The 13,956-nt window shown below is 45.8% G+C and overlaps 1 protein-coding gene across 1 annotated transcript in view; it reads right to left on the bottom strand.

The window, feature by feature from the left end:
* Nucleotides 1–3,017, bottom strand: part of Fa2h (fatty acid 2-hydroxylase) — a 56,119-nt gene extending 53,102 nt beyond the window's left edge. The window contains exon 1 of the mRNA XM_005345656.2: nucleotides 2,716–3,017. Within this exon, the coding sequence (XP_005345713.2) occupies nucleotides 2,716–2,985 (270 nt within the window). The 5' untranslated portion in view covers nucleotides 2,986–3,017. The remainder of the gene's footprint in view (nucleotides 1–2,715) is intronic.
* Between the last annotated feature and the right edge of the window lie 10,939 nt (nucleotides 3,018–13,956).

The raw sequence follows: 13,956 nt of genomic DNA, 5'->3' as shown, positions 1-13,956 counted from the left end.
TGCCTGTAACCCCTTCACCTGCTATAGTAAGACATGCCTGTAACCCCTTCACCTGCTATAGTAAGACATGCCTGTAACCCCTTCACCTGCTATAGCAAGGCATGTCTGTAACCCCTTCACTGCTATAGTAAGGCATGTCTGTAATCCCTTCACTTGTAAGGCCCAGGCAGAGGGGTCGAGTTTGAGGCCAGTCTGACCTAAACAGCAAGATATCTCACAAAACAAAATGAAACAAAACAAACAAACAAAACCCACCAAAGAAAACGTTAGCTAAAATAAGGAGAACCTTGAACTAAGTTCTGCATTTGCGCTCTGCCAACAGTGACGGGAGACTGGACCGTGAGTAACTGTGGCTGCTGTGGGTTTGAAGGTGGACTGGTAGATTCTCTCTACATCCTCAGGTTGGGAAACAAGGATATTTGCAACATGACTGCACCGGGACTCTTAGGGTAACAGGGAAGAGAAGAAGTAGGAGGCAGCCGGGCAGTGGTGGCGCACGCCTTTAATCCCAGCACTCGGGAGGCAGAGGCAGGCGGATCTCTGTGAGTTAGAGGCCAGCCTGGTCTACAGAGCTAGTTCCAGGACAGGCTCCAAAGCCACAGAGAAACCCTGTCTTGAAAAACCAAAAAAAAAAAAAAAAAAAAGAAATAGGAGGCAAAGGTGAACTGGGTTTTGCCTCTGAGCTCTCCCTAGGGGTCCGGCAGGACAAGACAAAGCAAAATCAAACCCTAATGCTGGATGGTTGGCAAAGCACGTAGGTGAGGCCATCCAGGGTGGGAGTGCCATTCAGGATGGTGCCGAGTAGAAAGGCCACATCCTCCGGCTCCTGTCTGTAGAACACGGTTACAAAACAATGCAGGCCTGTCAGCTGTCACAGGCCTTGAAGGTCTCCAGCGTTCTGGTCCCAACCTCTTGTCAATTTCTGTGCTCAATTTTTGGTTAAGTTTTCTGTTCCTTCAGCAAGACCTGATACTAAACACCAGCTTCCCATAGCATGCTGGGCTCCCATTGTGGAATGCCAAGTCTGGGCACTTTATGAAAGCTCTCAAATCCTTCAGTTATGAAATCTCCGTTCCCTTTCTATTCAAGGTGATGGCGCTATACAGCTGCCTCTCCTCTGGTCTCATCACATCCCCTGGAGTGCCCTCCATTCCTTCTTGTCACTGGAGCCAGGATACTCTTCCAAAGATGCAAATCTTTCATGCCACTCCCCTGCTTAAATCCTCTGGCTTTTCCATGGCACCACAAGTCAAGCCCCGGACCACAACCTTTGAGGGTCATGTGATCAAGCCCCAGTGACTTTTGGCTTCCACCTCTTCCCTTTGCCTGATAACCCTTAGTGACCTTGGTCCTATTGCTGTCTCTTGGCTGTATCATACTCTTTTTTTCTCATCCGTGCTGCCCCCACCCCCATCGGTAATGTTCTTCCCACCACTTTGTCTAGCTAAGCTCCATCTTTCAATTAGCTCTTGGTAAAAATGTCACTTTCTCAAGGTAGCTCTTTTTGAACCTGTTCTCTGAAATCTGCAGCCAGACTCAACATGTAAACATTATACATATGAATGAGATGTATTTAAATAATTATCATGTGGGTAATAGGGTCCCTCCTTTCCCCATCAGCATGCTCATTCTATGAATGGGAACTATGTTTTCTTTAATGTCTGTTGGTGCCTAGCCAGTGTTGTCAACCCACTTAAGAACCAAGTGACTGAATAAGATAAGGCTTAGATAAGATAGCAAGAGAGGTCTCCTAGAACAGTGCGCGACCTGCCCTTTCATCCAAAGAGCTAAATGCACTTGGAAGCAAGAGTAAGCCACAAGGAACAAGCGCTGCTTCCCATCTAATCCCCAGTCCTGTGCCAGGCTTGGGAACAAGGCATCAGCTTGGCTCCAACCTGAGTCTACCAAGACTTCTGTAGATAGGGACTGTGTTCCCAGCCCTTGGATCCTCGGGATGGAGACGGCTTTGATTCTGGATTTGATTTTTGTACCACCTAGTTGTTTGATCTCAGACATTTTATAGAACCTCATGGAACTTGTGTTCACATCCTAAAATGAGGTGTGTTGAAGGTAAAAACCCAAGCAGCCTGGACCAGGCAACAGTACACAACTTAGCATCGAGTTGGAAGGATCGAGCTCTTTTCTTTAGCAACCTGGCTTAGGCACATTCAGTCTTTCACACCCACAACACTGCTTAGGATAGAAATAAAACCAGGGACTAGAGGATATCATCTATAGAACTCTGTCCAGTTCCCCCACCCACTGGAGCCCTGGGAGCTAGCTGAGCAGAACTTTATTTTGCTGTGCCTCCTTGAATCAAGAGAGCGGTGTGCTCAGGAGCCCATTTGAAACTAGAAAGAAGACCAGAAAGGCCGATAAAGAAGGAAGAGAAGAGAGAAAAGGGTTGGCGGTGGCTGGGGCCAGAATCAGGAGTCCAAGTTGTCAAGGGGCAGAGGCTGCAGAAGGGACATGTTGAAAGGAGGATTCAGCCAGGTCAGGGTCTAGCGCTGGGAAGAGGAAGGAAGGGCAGGCTCCTGGCGGCAGGAAAGGGGGTAGTGACCTGGAAAGAAATTGGGGAAGCGGAGGGTGGGGAGGGCGGCCGCTGTCACCTTGCGTTCTCCAAGAGGGCAGGCAGGTGATCTGGGCTCTCTGGAGTGGCGGGCTGGGGGAGGGGTGGGAAGCAGGGAGTGGGGTGTGCCCCGGGCCGGCTGGTACCTGAGGGTCCACTCGCAGTTCACCCACGTAGTACTGCTCCAGCCAGCGGCGGGCGTTGTCCGAGTGTCTGTGAGGTGGCCCATCCAGGTCGGCAGTGATGTCCTGGCCAGCCCGCGCCCGCAGCAGCTGCTCGCCCCCAGGATGGTGCCGCACAAAGCCGGTGAGGTCGTAGAGGCTGGCCCCGCGGCGGACCCAGCAGGCACCAGCCGCCAGGCGCCGCTGGACCTCGGCGGGCGAGAAGGAGGCGGCGAGGGGCGGAGCGGGGGCCATGGCGGGAGAGCGGAGCTCGGAGCTCGGAGCTCGGAGCCCGACCGTCTGCTCCGCAGCCGCCCAGCGAGTCTCTAACATCTAGGGAGCCCGTGCCGCCGCAACGGGCGGGCCGCCACCGCACCTGCTCATTTGCATGCCGGGCTCTCATTGGCCACTCGGTGGGACGCGGCTGGTGCTCGGAGCCGCCTCCCCATTGGCCCGCAGGGACCCGAGCCCCGAGCGCTGGGCACCGAGCGTGGGCGCCAGGTGGCCCTGGGCAGGTAGAGGGCGTGCCCGCCAGGTGTGTCCGGCTGCGGGTGGATGGCAGCGGATCGAAGTGGGCAGTCCGAACGACATTCTCCGTGACCTCGTATCTTCTACTTCAGCTTCACGGGAGAAACTAACTGTACTGAATTCTGCAGTTTGCAGAGGCGACAAAGACAAAAAGCAACAGGACAGAGGTCTAGTCTAGTGCCTGGGGTGAAAAATTTAAAGTCATCCCAGATTCAGGCACAGTATATAATAATGTAATATTTAAAAGAATTATATCGTTGTACCATGTGAATGCGCATCTAAATGATGAATATTTATTGGGGTTTTTGGGGGGGGGGGTTCGAGACAGGGTTTCTCTGTAGTTTTTGGTGCCTGTCCTGGAACTAGCTCTTGTAGACCAGGCTGGTCTCGAACTCACAGAGGTCTGCCTGCCTCTGCCTCCCCAGTGCTGGAATTAAAGGCGTGCACCACCACCACCCGGCCCTGAATATTTATTGTTAAAGCATTATAAGTTTATATTATACACATTTTAACTACAATTTAAAATAAAAATTAACACACTTTACTGGGTAGTCTGGATGAGTAAACAGATGACTTTTAAGAAGATTTATGTGTGTGTTCATTTACAGGCACCGTGTGCGTAGAATGCCTGTGGAGGCCAGAAGAAGATGTTGATCCCCTTTACAGACTGTTGTGAGCAGCCATGTCTGTGCTGGCAACCGGGAACCCTGGTCTTCTGCAAGAGCAGCCAGTGCTCTTAACCATTGAGGCAGCTCTCCCGTTGTTTTTGTAAATCATGTTTTATTGGAGTAACAGTCATAATTAGTAGAACAGGATTGGGAAGGTACACAGCTAGACTGTGTTTTTATTTAAATGTTTTCTATTTTGTTCACTATGGGCATTTTTCATTAGTACTGAGTTGTCAAAGACTATTAATGTATTTATCTTAGGAATTACTCTTTATTAACTTATAAATTTATTTTATAGCTATCCATTTATCAGCATCTCTCTGTCACCTCTCAATCTTGTAATAAAGACATAGCTGATTCAATGCCCTCCCCAGCCTCCTTATTTTCCTCTTGTTTGGGAAGGGCAGGGGTTTTGAAGACATCCTGAGGTAGAGATGGATCGCTGGCTTGCCTGGTAATTGATGGGCTTGCACCTACGTCATCTCTTTTGTGAGTTTATTCTGAGTGATAATTTTATTCTTGATTTCTGGATAAGACACCATCTGGTGAATGGACAATAAAACTGTAATATTTTCAAGAAGGAAAAATATTTATGCTGGGGCTAGAAGATAGTAACTAAGACCCTTCACTGCCTTTCCAGAGGACCATAGTTCAGTTCCCAGCACCAATGTCAGGCAGCTCACAACCACCTATAATCAACTCCAGCTCCAAGGGATCCTATGCCCTCTATGACCTCCATGGGAACACACATGTTTTGGTGGTTGTTGTTTGTCTTGATTTTCAGACAGGGTCTCACTGTATAGCTTCAGCTGGTATAGAGCTGGCTTTGTAAACCTGGCTGTCCTTAAATTCATACAGATTTACCTGCTGCTGCCTCCTGAATACTAAGATGAAAGATGTGTACCACCACACCCAGCAACAAATTATTTTTTAAAATCTTTAAAACATTTATCTTGAGATTTGAAATTACCTTGAGTTTTTGGTAGGCTCTTAAATGTTGATACCTCTCACTGTCTTACATCATACCCCTGGGAGAATCCTGGACGGAGAACAGGGAATCATGTCTCCTTTACATGAGGAAAAATAGGAGCCTTGAAGGCAAAGTCTGTGGATTGGGTGTGTCATCAGAGCCTTGTTAATAACAAGGAGGGCCACATACAGCTTTTCCTTCTCAGCTACAGACTGTGATTTGGAACCAGACTCCCATTTCTGAGGTTGCCCCATTTCAGCTGGCTTTTGACTTCCTTCCAGAAAATGTTTTTCCAGGTTGCCTCTGTTGTTGCCCAGACAGGGCTAGCACTAGCACTGTGTGGTAAGCCTGTGTCAGAAACCTCAGGGCCACCATCACAATAGATGCATTTAAGGTCAGGCTATCTGGTCTCAATCCCCTCCCCCCCACCCCGGGGTAGGTAAAAGTTCTACTGTGCCCATAGGTCTGCTAAGGAACAGCTAGCCAGCAGGCCTGAGTAATGAGTCATAAATGGTCACCCTCACCCCATTATCACACCTATTGTGTTTCAAACACTTGGCATGGCAGAAGCAGCCAAGCCCAGGTTCCTCAGTTCTGTCTGCTGAGCACATCGGAGGAAAAGCCCATTACTGTTACTGTTTCTCACTACTGCTTTCAATGCTAGCTGTCTGAAGCCGAACAAACAAGTAATAGTTCAGAATTGTAACACCCACATTTTTGCCCTGGTAATTCCATGTCTAGAAATCTGACCTTGCAGATATACTATATCAAGATGCATAAATAATAGCAGTAATTACAACGTATTTATAGAGTAAAGACAGCCCAAATATACATCATGAGGGAGAAATGATAGCAAAATACCATATAGCCATTAGAAAGAATTGGGCAGGCTCGTGTCTAGTGGGTGAAATAATCTCCAGGACATTGTAGTGGGAACGAAGAACAATGTGTGTGGCATGCTAACAGCTCGTTTATTGTGGTTGTTGATTTTGAGACAGGGTCTCATCATGGAATTCTGGCTGGCAGGGAACTCATTATGTTTACCAGGCTGGCCTCAAACTCATAGAGATCAACCAGCCTCTGCCTCCCAAGTGCTGGGATCAAAGGTGTGCGCCACCACACCTGACCTTGTTATTTTTAATTATGTAGTATCTTTTGTTTGTATGCAAACAAAAGAATATATGTAAAATTTAAAACAAACGGTGTATTAACTAAGACAGAAATTTGAACCCGCTTTTATACTCCAAACCATCTATATTCTGCCTCCTGGTTAACAATGGGCAGTTAGCAATGGGCGGTTAGCAATGAGAGGTTAGCAATGGGTGGTTAGCAATGGGCGGTTAGCAATGGGAGGTTAGCAATGGGTGGTTAGCAATGGGTAGTTAGTAATGGGTAGTTAGCAATGAGCAGTTAGGATTGGGTGGTCAGCAATGGGTAGTTAGCAATGGGCGGTTAGCAATGGGTGGTTAGCAATGGGCAGCTGCTGATCTTGAGTTCTGTTTTGTTTCTGTTTCCTTCCTGTCCTGGGGGTTGACCTCAAGTACATGCTGAGTAAGCATTCTACCAATAAGCTACACTCCCAGCTATCTTTACCTTTTACTTTTATTTTTTAGATTTATTTTATTTGTGTGTGTGTGTGTGTGTGTGTGTGTGTGTGTGTGCGCGCGCACACACATGTGCAAGCATTCATGTGAGTATATGCATAGGCATGAGGGTGCCCACAAAGGCCAGAAAAGGACATTGCATCCCTGGGAATGAGTTACAGGTGGTTGTGAGCCACCTAGTGGGGTGCTGGGAATCAAATTCAGATTCTCTGGAAGGACAGCAAACACTCTTAACTGCTCAGCCATCTCTCCAGGCCCATATAGTCTATTTTTAATTAAAATACTCTTTGTCTCTCATCTCGTTGTAGAAATGATGAGATTGTAAAATAAGACTGTGTTACCTTGCCTGGTTTTGCACACATCCTAGAGATTCAAACTTGCATGACAAGCATCCTACCTTCTGCACCATCTCCCCAGCCTCTTTAGCTTTTATTCTAACAGTCTGTGTGTGCCTACAGAACATACTGCTTGAGTTCAGTTGGTTTTGTATCTGAATACATAATACTTAGCGGGCAGCACTGTTTGGGGCGGTTTAGGAGGCATGGGCTTCCTGGTGAAAGTATGTCACTGGTCATGTGTGTGTCTGGAAATGTGATCTCTCGGCTCCCTGCTCCTGTAGCCATGTCTGCTGCTTGCTGCCATACCTCCCTACTGTGGTGAACTTTTCTCCCGCTGGAATTGTAGGACAAAATAAAAGTTTTTCTTCCATATGTATATTTGGTTTTGCAAAACCAGGTTTCTCTGTTTAACAGCTCTCGCTGCCCTGGAACTCACTCCATAGACCAGGCTGGCCTCAAACTCACAGAGATCCCCCTGCCTCTGCCTCCTAAGTGCTGGGGTTAAAGGTGTGCACCACCACTGCCCAGTCCTTAAGTTGCTTTTGGTCATGGCATTCTATCACAGCAGCATAAAGTACTAACATAGAGGTCAACATTTTTCTAACCCCCAAATCAGATTAAAACATGACAAAAATAAATGAATAAATAAATAAATAAAGCTACTGACGGTACCACTTACCAACATCACTGGAGAGAATTTCCAACGTGTTTGTGTATTTGTGTATAAATGAAAGAATGTTGGGTACACAGGCACCATTGCAAACATATTGCGGTCAGAGGGCAATCTCAGGTGTCCTTGCTGTCTACTTGGTTTGAGGCAAGTCTCTTCATGGGTAGTTGACTCACAAGCTTCCAGAGTCTCCTATCTTTACCCTCAATGTTGCTATGGGTATTCTGGGATTACAAAAGACATGCTTGGATTATAGGTGTATGCTGAGATTACAGATTCATGCTGGGATTGCAGATGCATGCTGGGATTACAGATGAATGCTACTACATCTGGCTTTACATGGGTCCTGGAGATCTGAACTCAGTGCTTTCTACACTGGTCATCTCCCCAACACAAATTCTTAACAAAACTTTCATAATACAACAATACAATACAACAATATAACAACAAGTCATGAATAAATAGGGTCTATTTCAGGGTCTACATTCACTACATAAACTAAACTCAACGCCATGTGGTCACCAGATGAATGTAGAAAAGACATTTGACAAAAGCTAGTCAAACATTCTTCCATCGTTCATCTTCTCACGCCAGGGGAAACAGAAACCACTTCTTCAACCTGATAAAGATAATTTACAGATCCCACAACAAAGGTCAAACTCGATGGCAAAAAGACAATAACCACCGCCCGGCTCTTTTTTTTTTCTTAATTCAGTTATTTTTGCTTTTTTTTTTTTTTTTCTCGAGACAGGGTCTCTCTGTGGTTCTGGAGCCTGTCCTGGAACTAGCTCTTGTAGACCAGGCTGGTCTCGAACTCACAAAGATCCGCCTGCCTCTGCCTCCCAAGTGCTGGGATTAAAGGCATGTGCCACCACCGCCCGGCTTTAGATTTTTTCATTTTCTTACATCTATAATCTTACTTTCAAATCTTACTCTGTGGTTGGCTGGGTGGGTGGATGGCTAGGTGGCTGGTCTCTAGTGTCCTCCTTTCCTTGTTCTCTTGCTCCTTCTTCCTCTCAGATTTCTCCTCCTATTTATTCTCTCTGCCTGTCAATCCCACCTTTTATTTCTCCTGCCTCACTATTGGCCATTTATCTCCTTATTAGACCATCAGGTATTTTAGACAGGCAAAGAATCGCAGCGTCACAGAGTTAAACAAATGCAGCACAAACAAAAGCAACACACTTTAAAACAACATTCTACAACATTTCTCCCTTTTGCTTAAATAAAAAGAAAGGTTTGTAGACAGAAATTTTTGTCCCACCTGGTCCCACAGACATTCAGTCCCAAAAATACACACAAAAGCTTATATTAATTATAAACTGTTTGGCCTATTGCTCAGTCTTATTATTAACTACCTCTAACAACTTAAATTAACCCATAATTTTTTATCTATGTTTAGTCATGTGGCTTGGTACCTTTTCTCAGTTAGACATTCCTACCTTGCTTGCTCTGCTTCTGGATGACAACTGTGTTTCTGCCTTTCCTCTTCCCAGAATTCTGCTGGTCTGGTTGCCCCACCTATACTTTCTGCCTGGCTACTGGCCAATCAGTGTTTCATTAAACCAATACAAGTGATAAATCTTCACAGTGTGCAAGAACATTATCCCACAGCAAAAGTTTTAACTTTAACATAGTAAAACTATACTCAAAAAAATAGTTATCAAGTAAGAATTATATTTACAATATTCTGTGCATTTGTAGTTAGCCTATTCAGAGAAAACAATGCATTATCTTTCCTATCTTAGTGAATCTAAAGTTTTACACCTAATTTACTTTCTTTTATAACCAAGGAAAACTGAAACTATAACTATGTCATCTTTAACTCCAAAGACCCCAGAAGGATGTTATCTGAGTAAATTAGTATATAATTGTAAACAACTTCCAAAACTCTAGAAATGACAGAGAAATCTAACTGCCTGGGCAGTCACCCAAAGTTCCTTGGTAATATTGAGGCATCCATCTTCAGCCTAAGAGGCTAGAGTATTTGGCAAACTTTTCGGTGAAGCAGGAAAGTGGATGGACTATTCTTCATTGTATTGAAAAAGTTCATTGGTCCCTTTCCTCTGTGTCCTAAAGAATGTCTGGCAGTTTCTTCTGTGAAGCAGGAATCCTAAAGGACCATGTTGCCTTGCTTTGGCAAAGCTCAATGGTCACTTTCTTATGGGTCCTGCATGTCCAGCTTATACATCATACTGTCAAGCAGTTCAGGCAAGAGCAACTTCTTGCCCAAATGACTAGCCTTGCCACATTGAAATCAAACTCCTTAAGGAGTTTCTTCAATTTCCATCATCTCTGAAGTAAATTGGTGCTACTGGGAGCAGATGAGTCTCCACACTTCCAGGGTGGACCCCACCCACCACACAGGTGTGCCATTCCATACCACCTCAAAGGCTGTCTATCCTGGAATTTACCCCACAGGCATTTCCCACCCAAGTGACCACACCTTAGTCACAGGTCTCACTACTCTCTCCGTACAGGTCTTCCCATTGTCTCCATAACCACTGTGTCAAAATTTCCCCTGCAACCCCACACACCTTGGAGTCAATTGTTTGCCTCACTCCCCACATCAAAGACAACATTGCTTTTCCCAAACTCTTCAACACTCTGGTTGACTTCTTCCAGTATGCCAAGTGTTACTAAAATTCCTTTCCTGTTTACATCATGTAAACAACATCTGCCCACCTCCAAGGTTCCAACAGCAAAACAAGGCACAATGCCACCAATGTTTACCCTGGGATGCCAACGAGTTTATCGGGCTAACAGAGCAGAGGTGAGGGGTTACATACAGAACTGTGGGTGTTCTTCCTAGAAAATCTTCACTTAACAGAGAAGGTGACTCTCCCCCAGACTCACAGATGGAAGCCTACTGGCTAGTCTTTCCCCCATTCTATTATATATTCTAGCCCCATCCTGAGACCACACACAATTAAGGCAGAACTGTATACAACAGGTGGCATAGGGGATTGGATGCCCAGGTGAGGGTACTGTGACCCTTTCCTGCTCTGAGGGGATGGCAACCAGCAGCAAGCACAGCTGAACTCCTGAAGCTCAGGGTTGTTTGGCCCAGAGGCTGGTACTGTCCGAAAGCAGTCACTAGTCTACCACTGTACCCTCCCATGGCTGTGACCGTCAGCCTGCATTGGGTGTTTCATGTTGACATCACCTCAGACAATGTGCTGTGGCTGGATTCGATTGCTGCATTGACGGTTAACAGCCCTGTGAATGTGACGCTATTATTAATCGTGCTTACTGTCCCCATGAGGCCAACAATGATTAGAAATCTTAGGAAACTCGCCAAGAGCTACACAACTACTAAGCAAAGGGGCCAAGCCAGGGAGCCTTAGATGGACGTTGTTCCTGCCAACAGCCTCCCACGACCACCTCCACCTGCCATGTTGCAAAGCAAGTCCTTTTTTAGGATTACAACATGTTTATTACTTCTCAGAAAAGTTTGTACACACATACAATGTACCTTGACTCCTCTCCCTACCTTCTACCAGATCACCCCAACCATCTCACAAGTTCATATCCTAAAAAAAAAAGTTTGAATTTTTAACTAAAAAAAAATTATAAGCCACCTAGTTCAATTTGTGCTGCCCACATATGCGTGGGTGTTGGGTCATCCATTGATCTGCCTAGTAGGGACTGCTCCCCTACAGAAAACTGACTTTTTGCCTTCTGGCAGTCATCAGTTGTCAATAGCACCTCGCTAGTGGTGGGGGCTCATGATCCCCTTCCTCCTCCAGGTTGGAAGGTTGACTGGCTTGATCCTGTGCAAGCAACTACAGTGGTTATGAGTTTATCCACCTATTACATCCAGAAGACACTTATTCATTTTTTAAAACATTTTTAAAATTAAATTATTTATTTTACATCCCAACTGCAGTTTCCCCTCCCTCCTCTCCCCCTATTCTCTTCCACCACCTCCCCTCTACCCCCATCCATCCACTCTGCCTCTATTTCTGTTCAGAAAAGAACAGGCCTCCCATGGGTGTCAACAAAGAATGGCATATCAAGTTGAGGTAGGACTAAGCCCCTTCCCCTTGTATTAAGTCTGGGCAAGGCAACCCAGTATGAGGAATGGGTTTCCAAAAGCCAGCCAAAGCACTAGGGACAGTCCCTGCTCTCACTGTTAGAGGAGTCCTGCAAGTATATCAAACTACACAACTGTTACACCTATGCAGAGGGCCTAGGTTGGTCCCATGCAGGCTCTCTGGTTGTCTATAAGCTCAGGTTAGTTGGTTCTGTGGGTTTTCTTGTGATGTCCTTGACCGCCCCGCCCCCAGCAGCTTGCACACTTTTTCCTTTCTTCAGCAGGATTCCTCCATCTTGGCCCAAAGTCTAGCTGTGGGTCTCTGTGTCTGTTTCCATCAGTTACTGGATGAACAACCCCACAGTCTTAATTAATGTTTCTGGTCTGTCTTCCATGATGTCTTTTGCATCTTGAGAGGAGGGTATAGGAGAGAATAGGATTGTCCCATTTATGGCTCACCGTTCCACAAACTCTTAATCCCTGCGCTATGACTAGTTGTGAGCTTCTGTATGAACTGCTGTCCACTGCGCAAAGAAACTTCTCTGATGAGGTCCAAGAGCTGCAGCGATCTCTGGGCATTGTGGTGGTTGGGATGAGGATGCCCCCCAGCAGGCTCGTGTATTACAACAGTTGGTCCTTAGTTGGTAGACTGTTTGGAGAGGCTCAGGAGGTGCAGTCCACTGGGTGGACTTTGAGAGTTTATAGCCTTGCTCCACTTTCATTTCACTTTCTCTGTTTTTGTTTTTGCTTTGGTTTTTGGAGACAGGGTTTCTCTTCACTTTCTCTGTTTTACATTTATGCTTGAAGATGTAATCTCTTGGCTTCCTGTCCTGGCTGCCTGCTGCGGTGACTCACCTGTTGTAATGGACTCTCCCTTTGACACTGTAAGCCCAAGAAAACTCTTGCATATGTTGCTTTTGGCCATGGTGCTTTACCACACCAATAGGCAAGTAACTACTACAGGTAGAGTATTCCTAAGGCAGTCAGTCTCATGTTACATCCATTCGACAAAACAATAACAGTCAAGGTCACGGGCTGGGAAGATGGCTCAGAGGTTAAGAGCATGGACTGCTTTTCCAGAAGTCCTGAGTTCAGTTCCCAGCAACCACGTGGTGACTCACAACCATCTATAATGAGGTTTGATGCTCCCTTCTGGTGTGCAGATGAAACATGCAGACAGAACACCGTATGCATAATAAATAGATCTTTTCAAAAAAATAATAGTAGGCTCACCTCTGTGGTCTACAGACCCCCCAGTTACAAGTTCTTGGTCAGATGCATAGTATCATACATTTCTTCCTGTGCAGTAGACTTTAAATCCAATCAGAAACCATGACATCTGTGCCACTATTGCACCTGTGGATATCTCCTGCCAGGCTGGTTGCTATTGTAGCTCTCAGGGCTCTCAGATGGGTAAGACTGTTAATGACTTTTCTCCCCCAGGAGACTACGTAGCCCCTTACAGTACTGGAACATCTAAGCAGCTGGATGAAGCTTCCTGGTTGGTAGCAGATTAATTTTTCCATGATGAACTCACTGTGTAGCTCAAGCTGGCTTTGAACTCAAGGCAATTCTCCTGCTTCGGTCTCCTGTGTGTGAGGATGATGGTATGACCCACAGCATATAGTTTTATTGTTTTGGAGAAAAGCATATGGACCAGTGGGTAAACTGAACTTGTTGGCCAAGCCTGCCCACCTGAGTTTAATCCCAGAACTCACATAAAAAGCTGTATGCTGTGCTTTGCCTCTGCAATCTTACCAGAGATGGGAGGTGGAGGCAGGAGGATGAGCCAGAAGCCTGAGGACCTGCTAGCCCGGAGTATGTTGCAGAGAAACCTAAATGCACCATGGCATGCTCAAAACTGCATGTGCATGCATTCTCTCTCTCTCTCTCTCTCTCTCTCTCTCTCTCTCTCTCTCTCTCTCTCTCTTTCATACATACACACACATTTTTAAAAAATAGAAAAGCAAAGAAGTTTGTTGATACATTCTAATATTTCATGTTTAATGTGCACTCAATTTGACTATTGATCATCACTACTACAGCATCACTGACTGCTTTAAATGGTATTTTTTTCAAGGTTTGATCATTTATTTGTTACTTTTAAGGATTGCCCCCCCCGCCCCCCGCCGCCGCACTGGACTTAAACTCAGAAGTAGAAGCTCTCAGCAAGGACAGCCTATATCTAATGGTGATGTGTTCCTGGAAGTTTTCTTTGACTTCCTTTATTTTCCTGCACTAAAGTTTAGCACAGTCTGCAGCCTCCTCCTCGTTTTATTTAGGGGATTGTTTCTTCATGTTGACATCACCTCAGACGATGTGCTGTGGCTGGATTCGATTGCTGCATTGACGGTTAACAGCCCTGTGAATGTGACGCTATTATTAATCGTGCTTACTGTCCCCATGAGGCCA

This window comes from Microtus ochrogaster, chromosome 4, assembly GCF_000317375.1.
Source record: "Microtus ochrogaster isolate Prairie Vole_2 chromosome 4, MicOch1.0, whole genome shotgun sequence".
Lineage (NCBI taxonomy): Eukaryota > Metazoa > Chordata > Mammalia > Rodentia > Cricetidae > Microtus > Microtus ochrogaster.
Note: the sequence above shows the minus strand (reverse complement) of the source record. Positions and strands in the feature narration are given on the sequence as shown.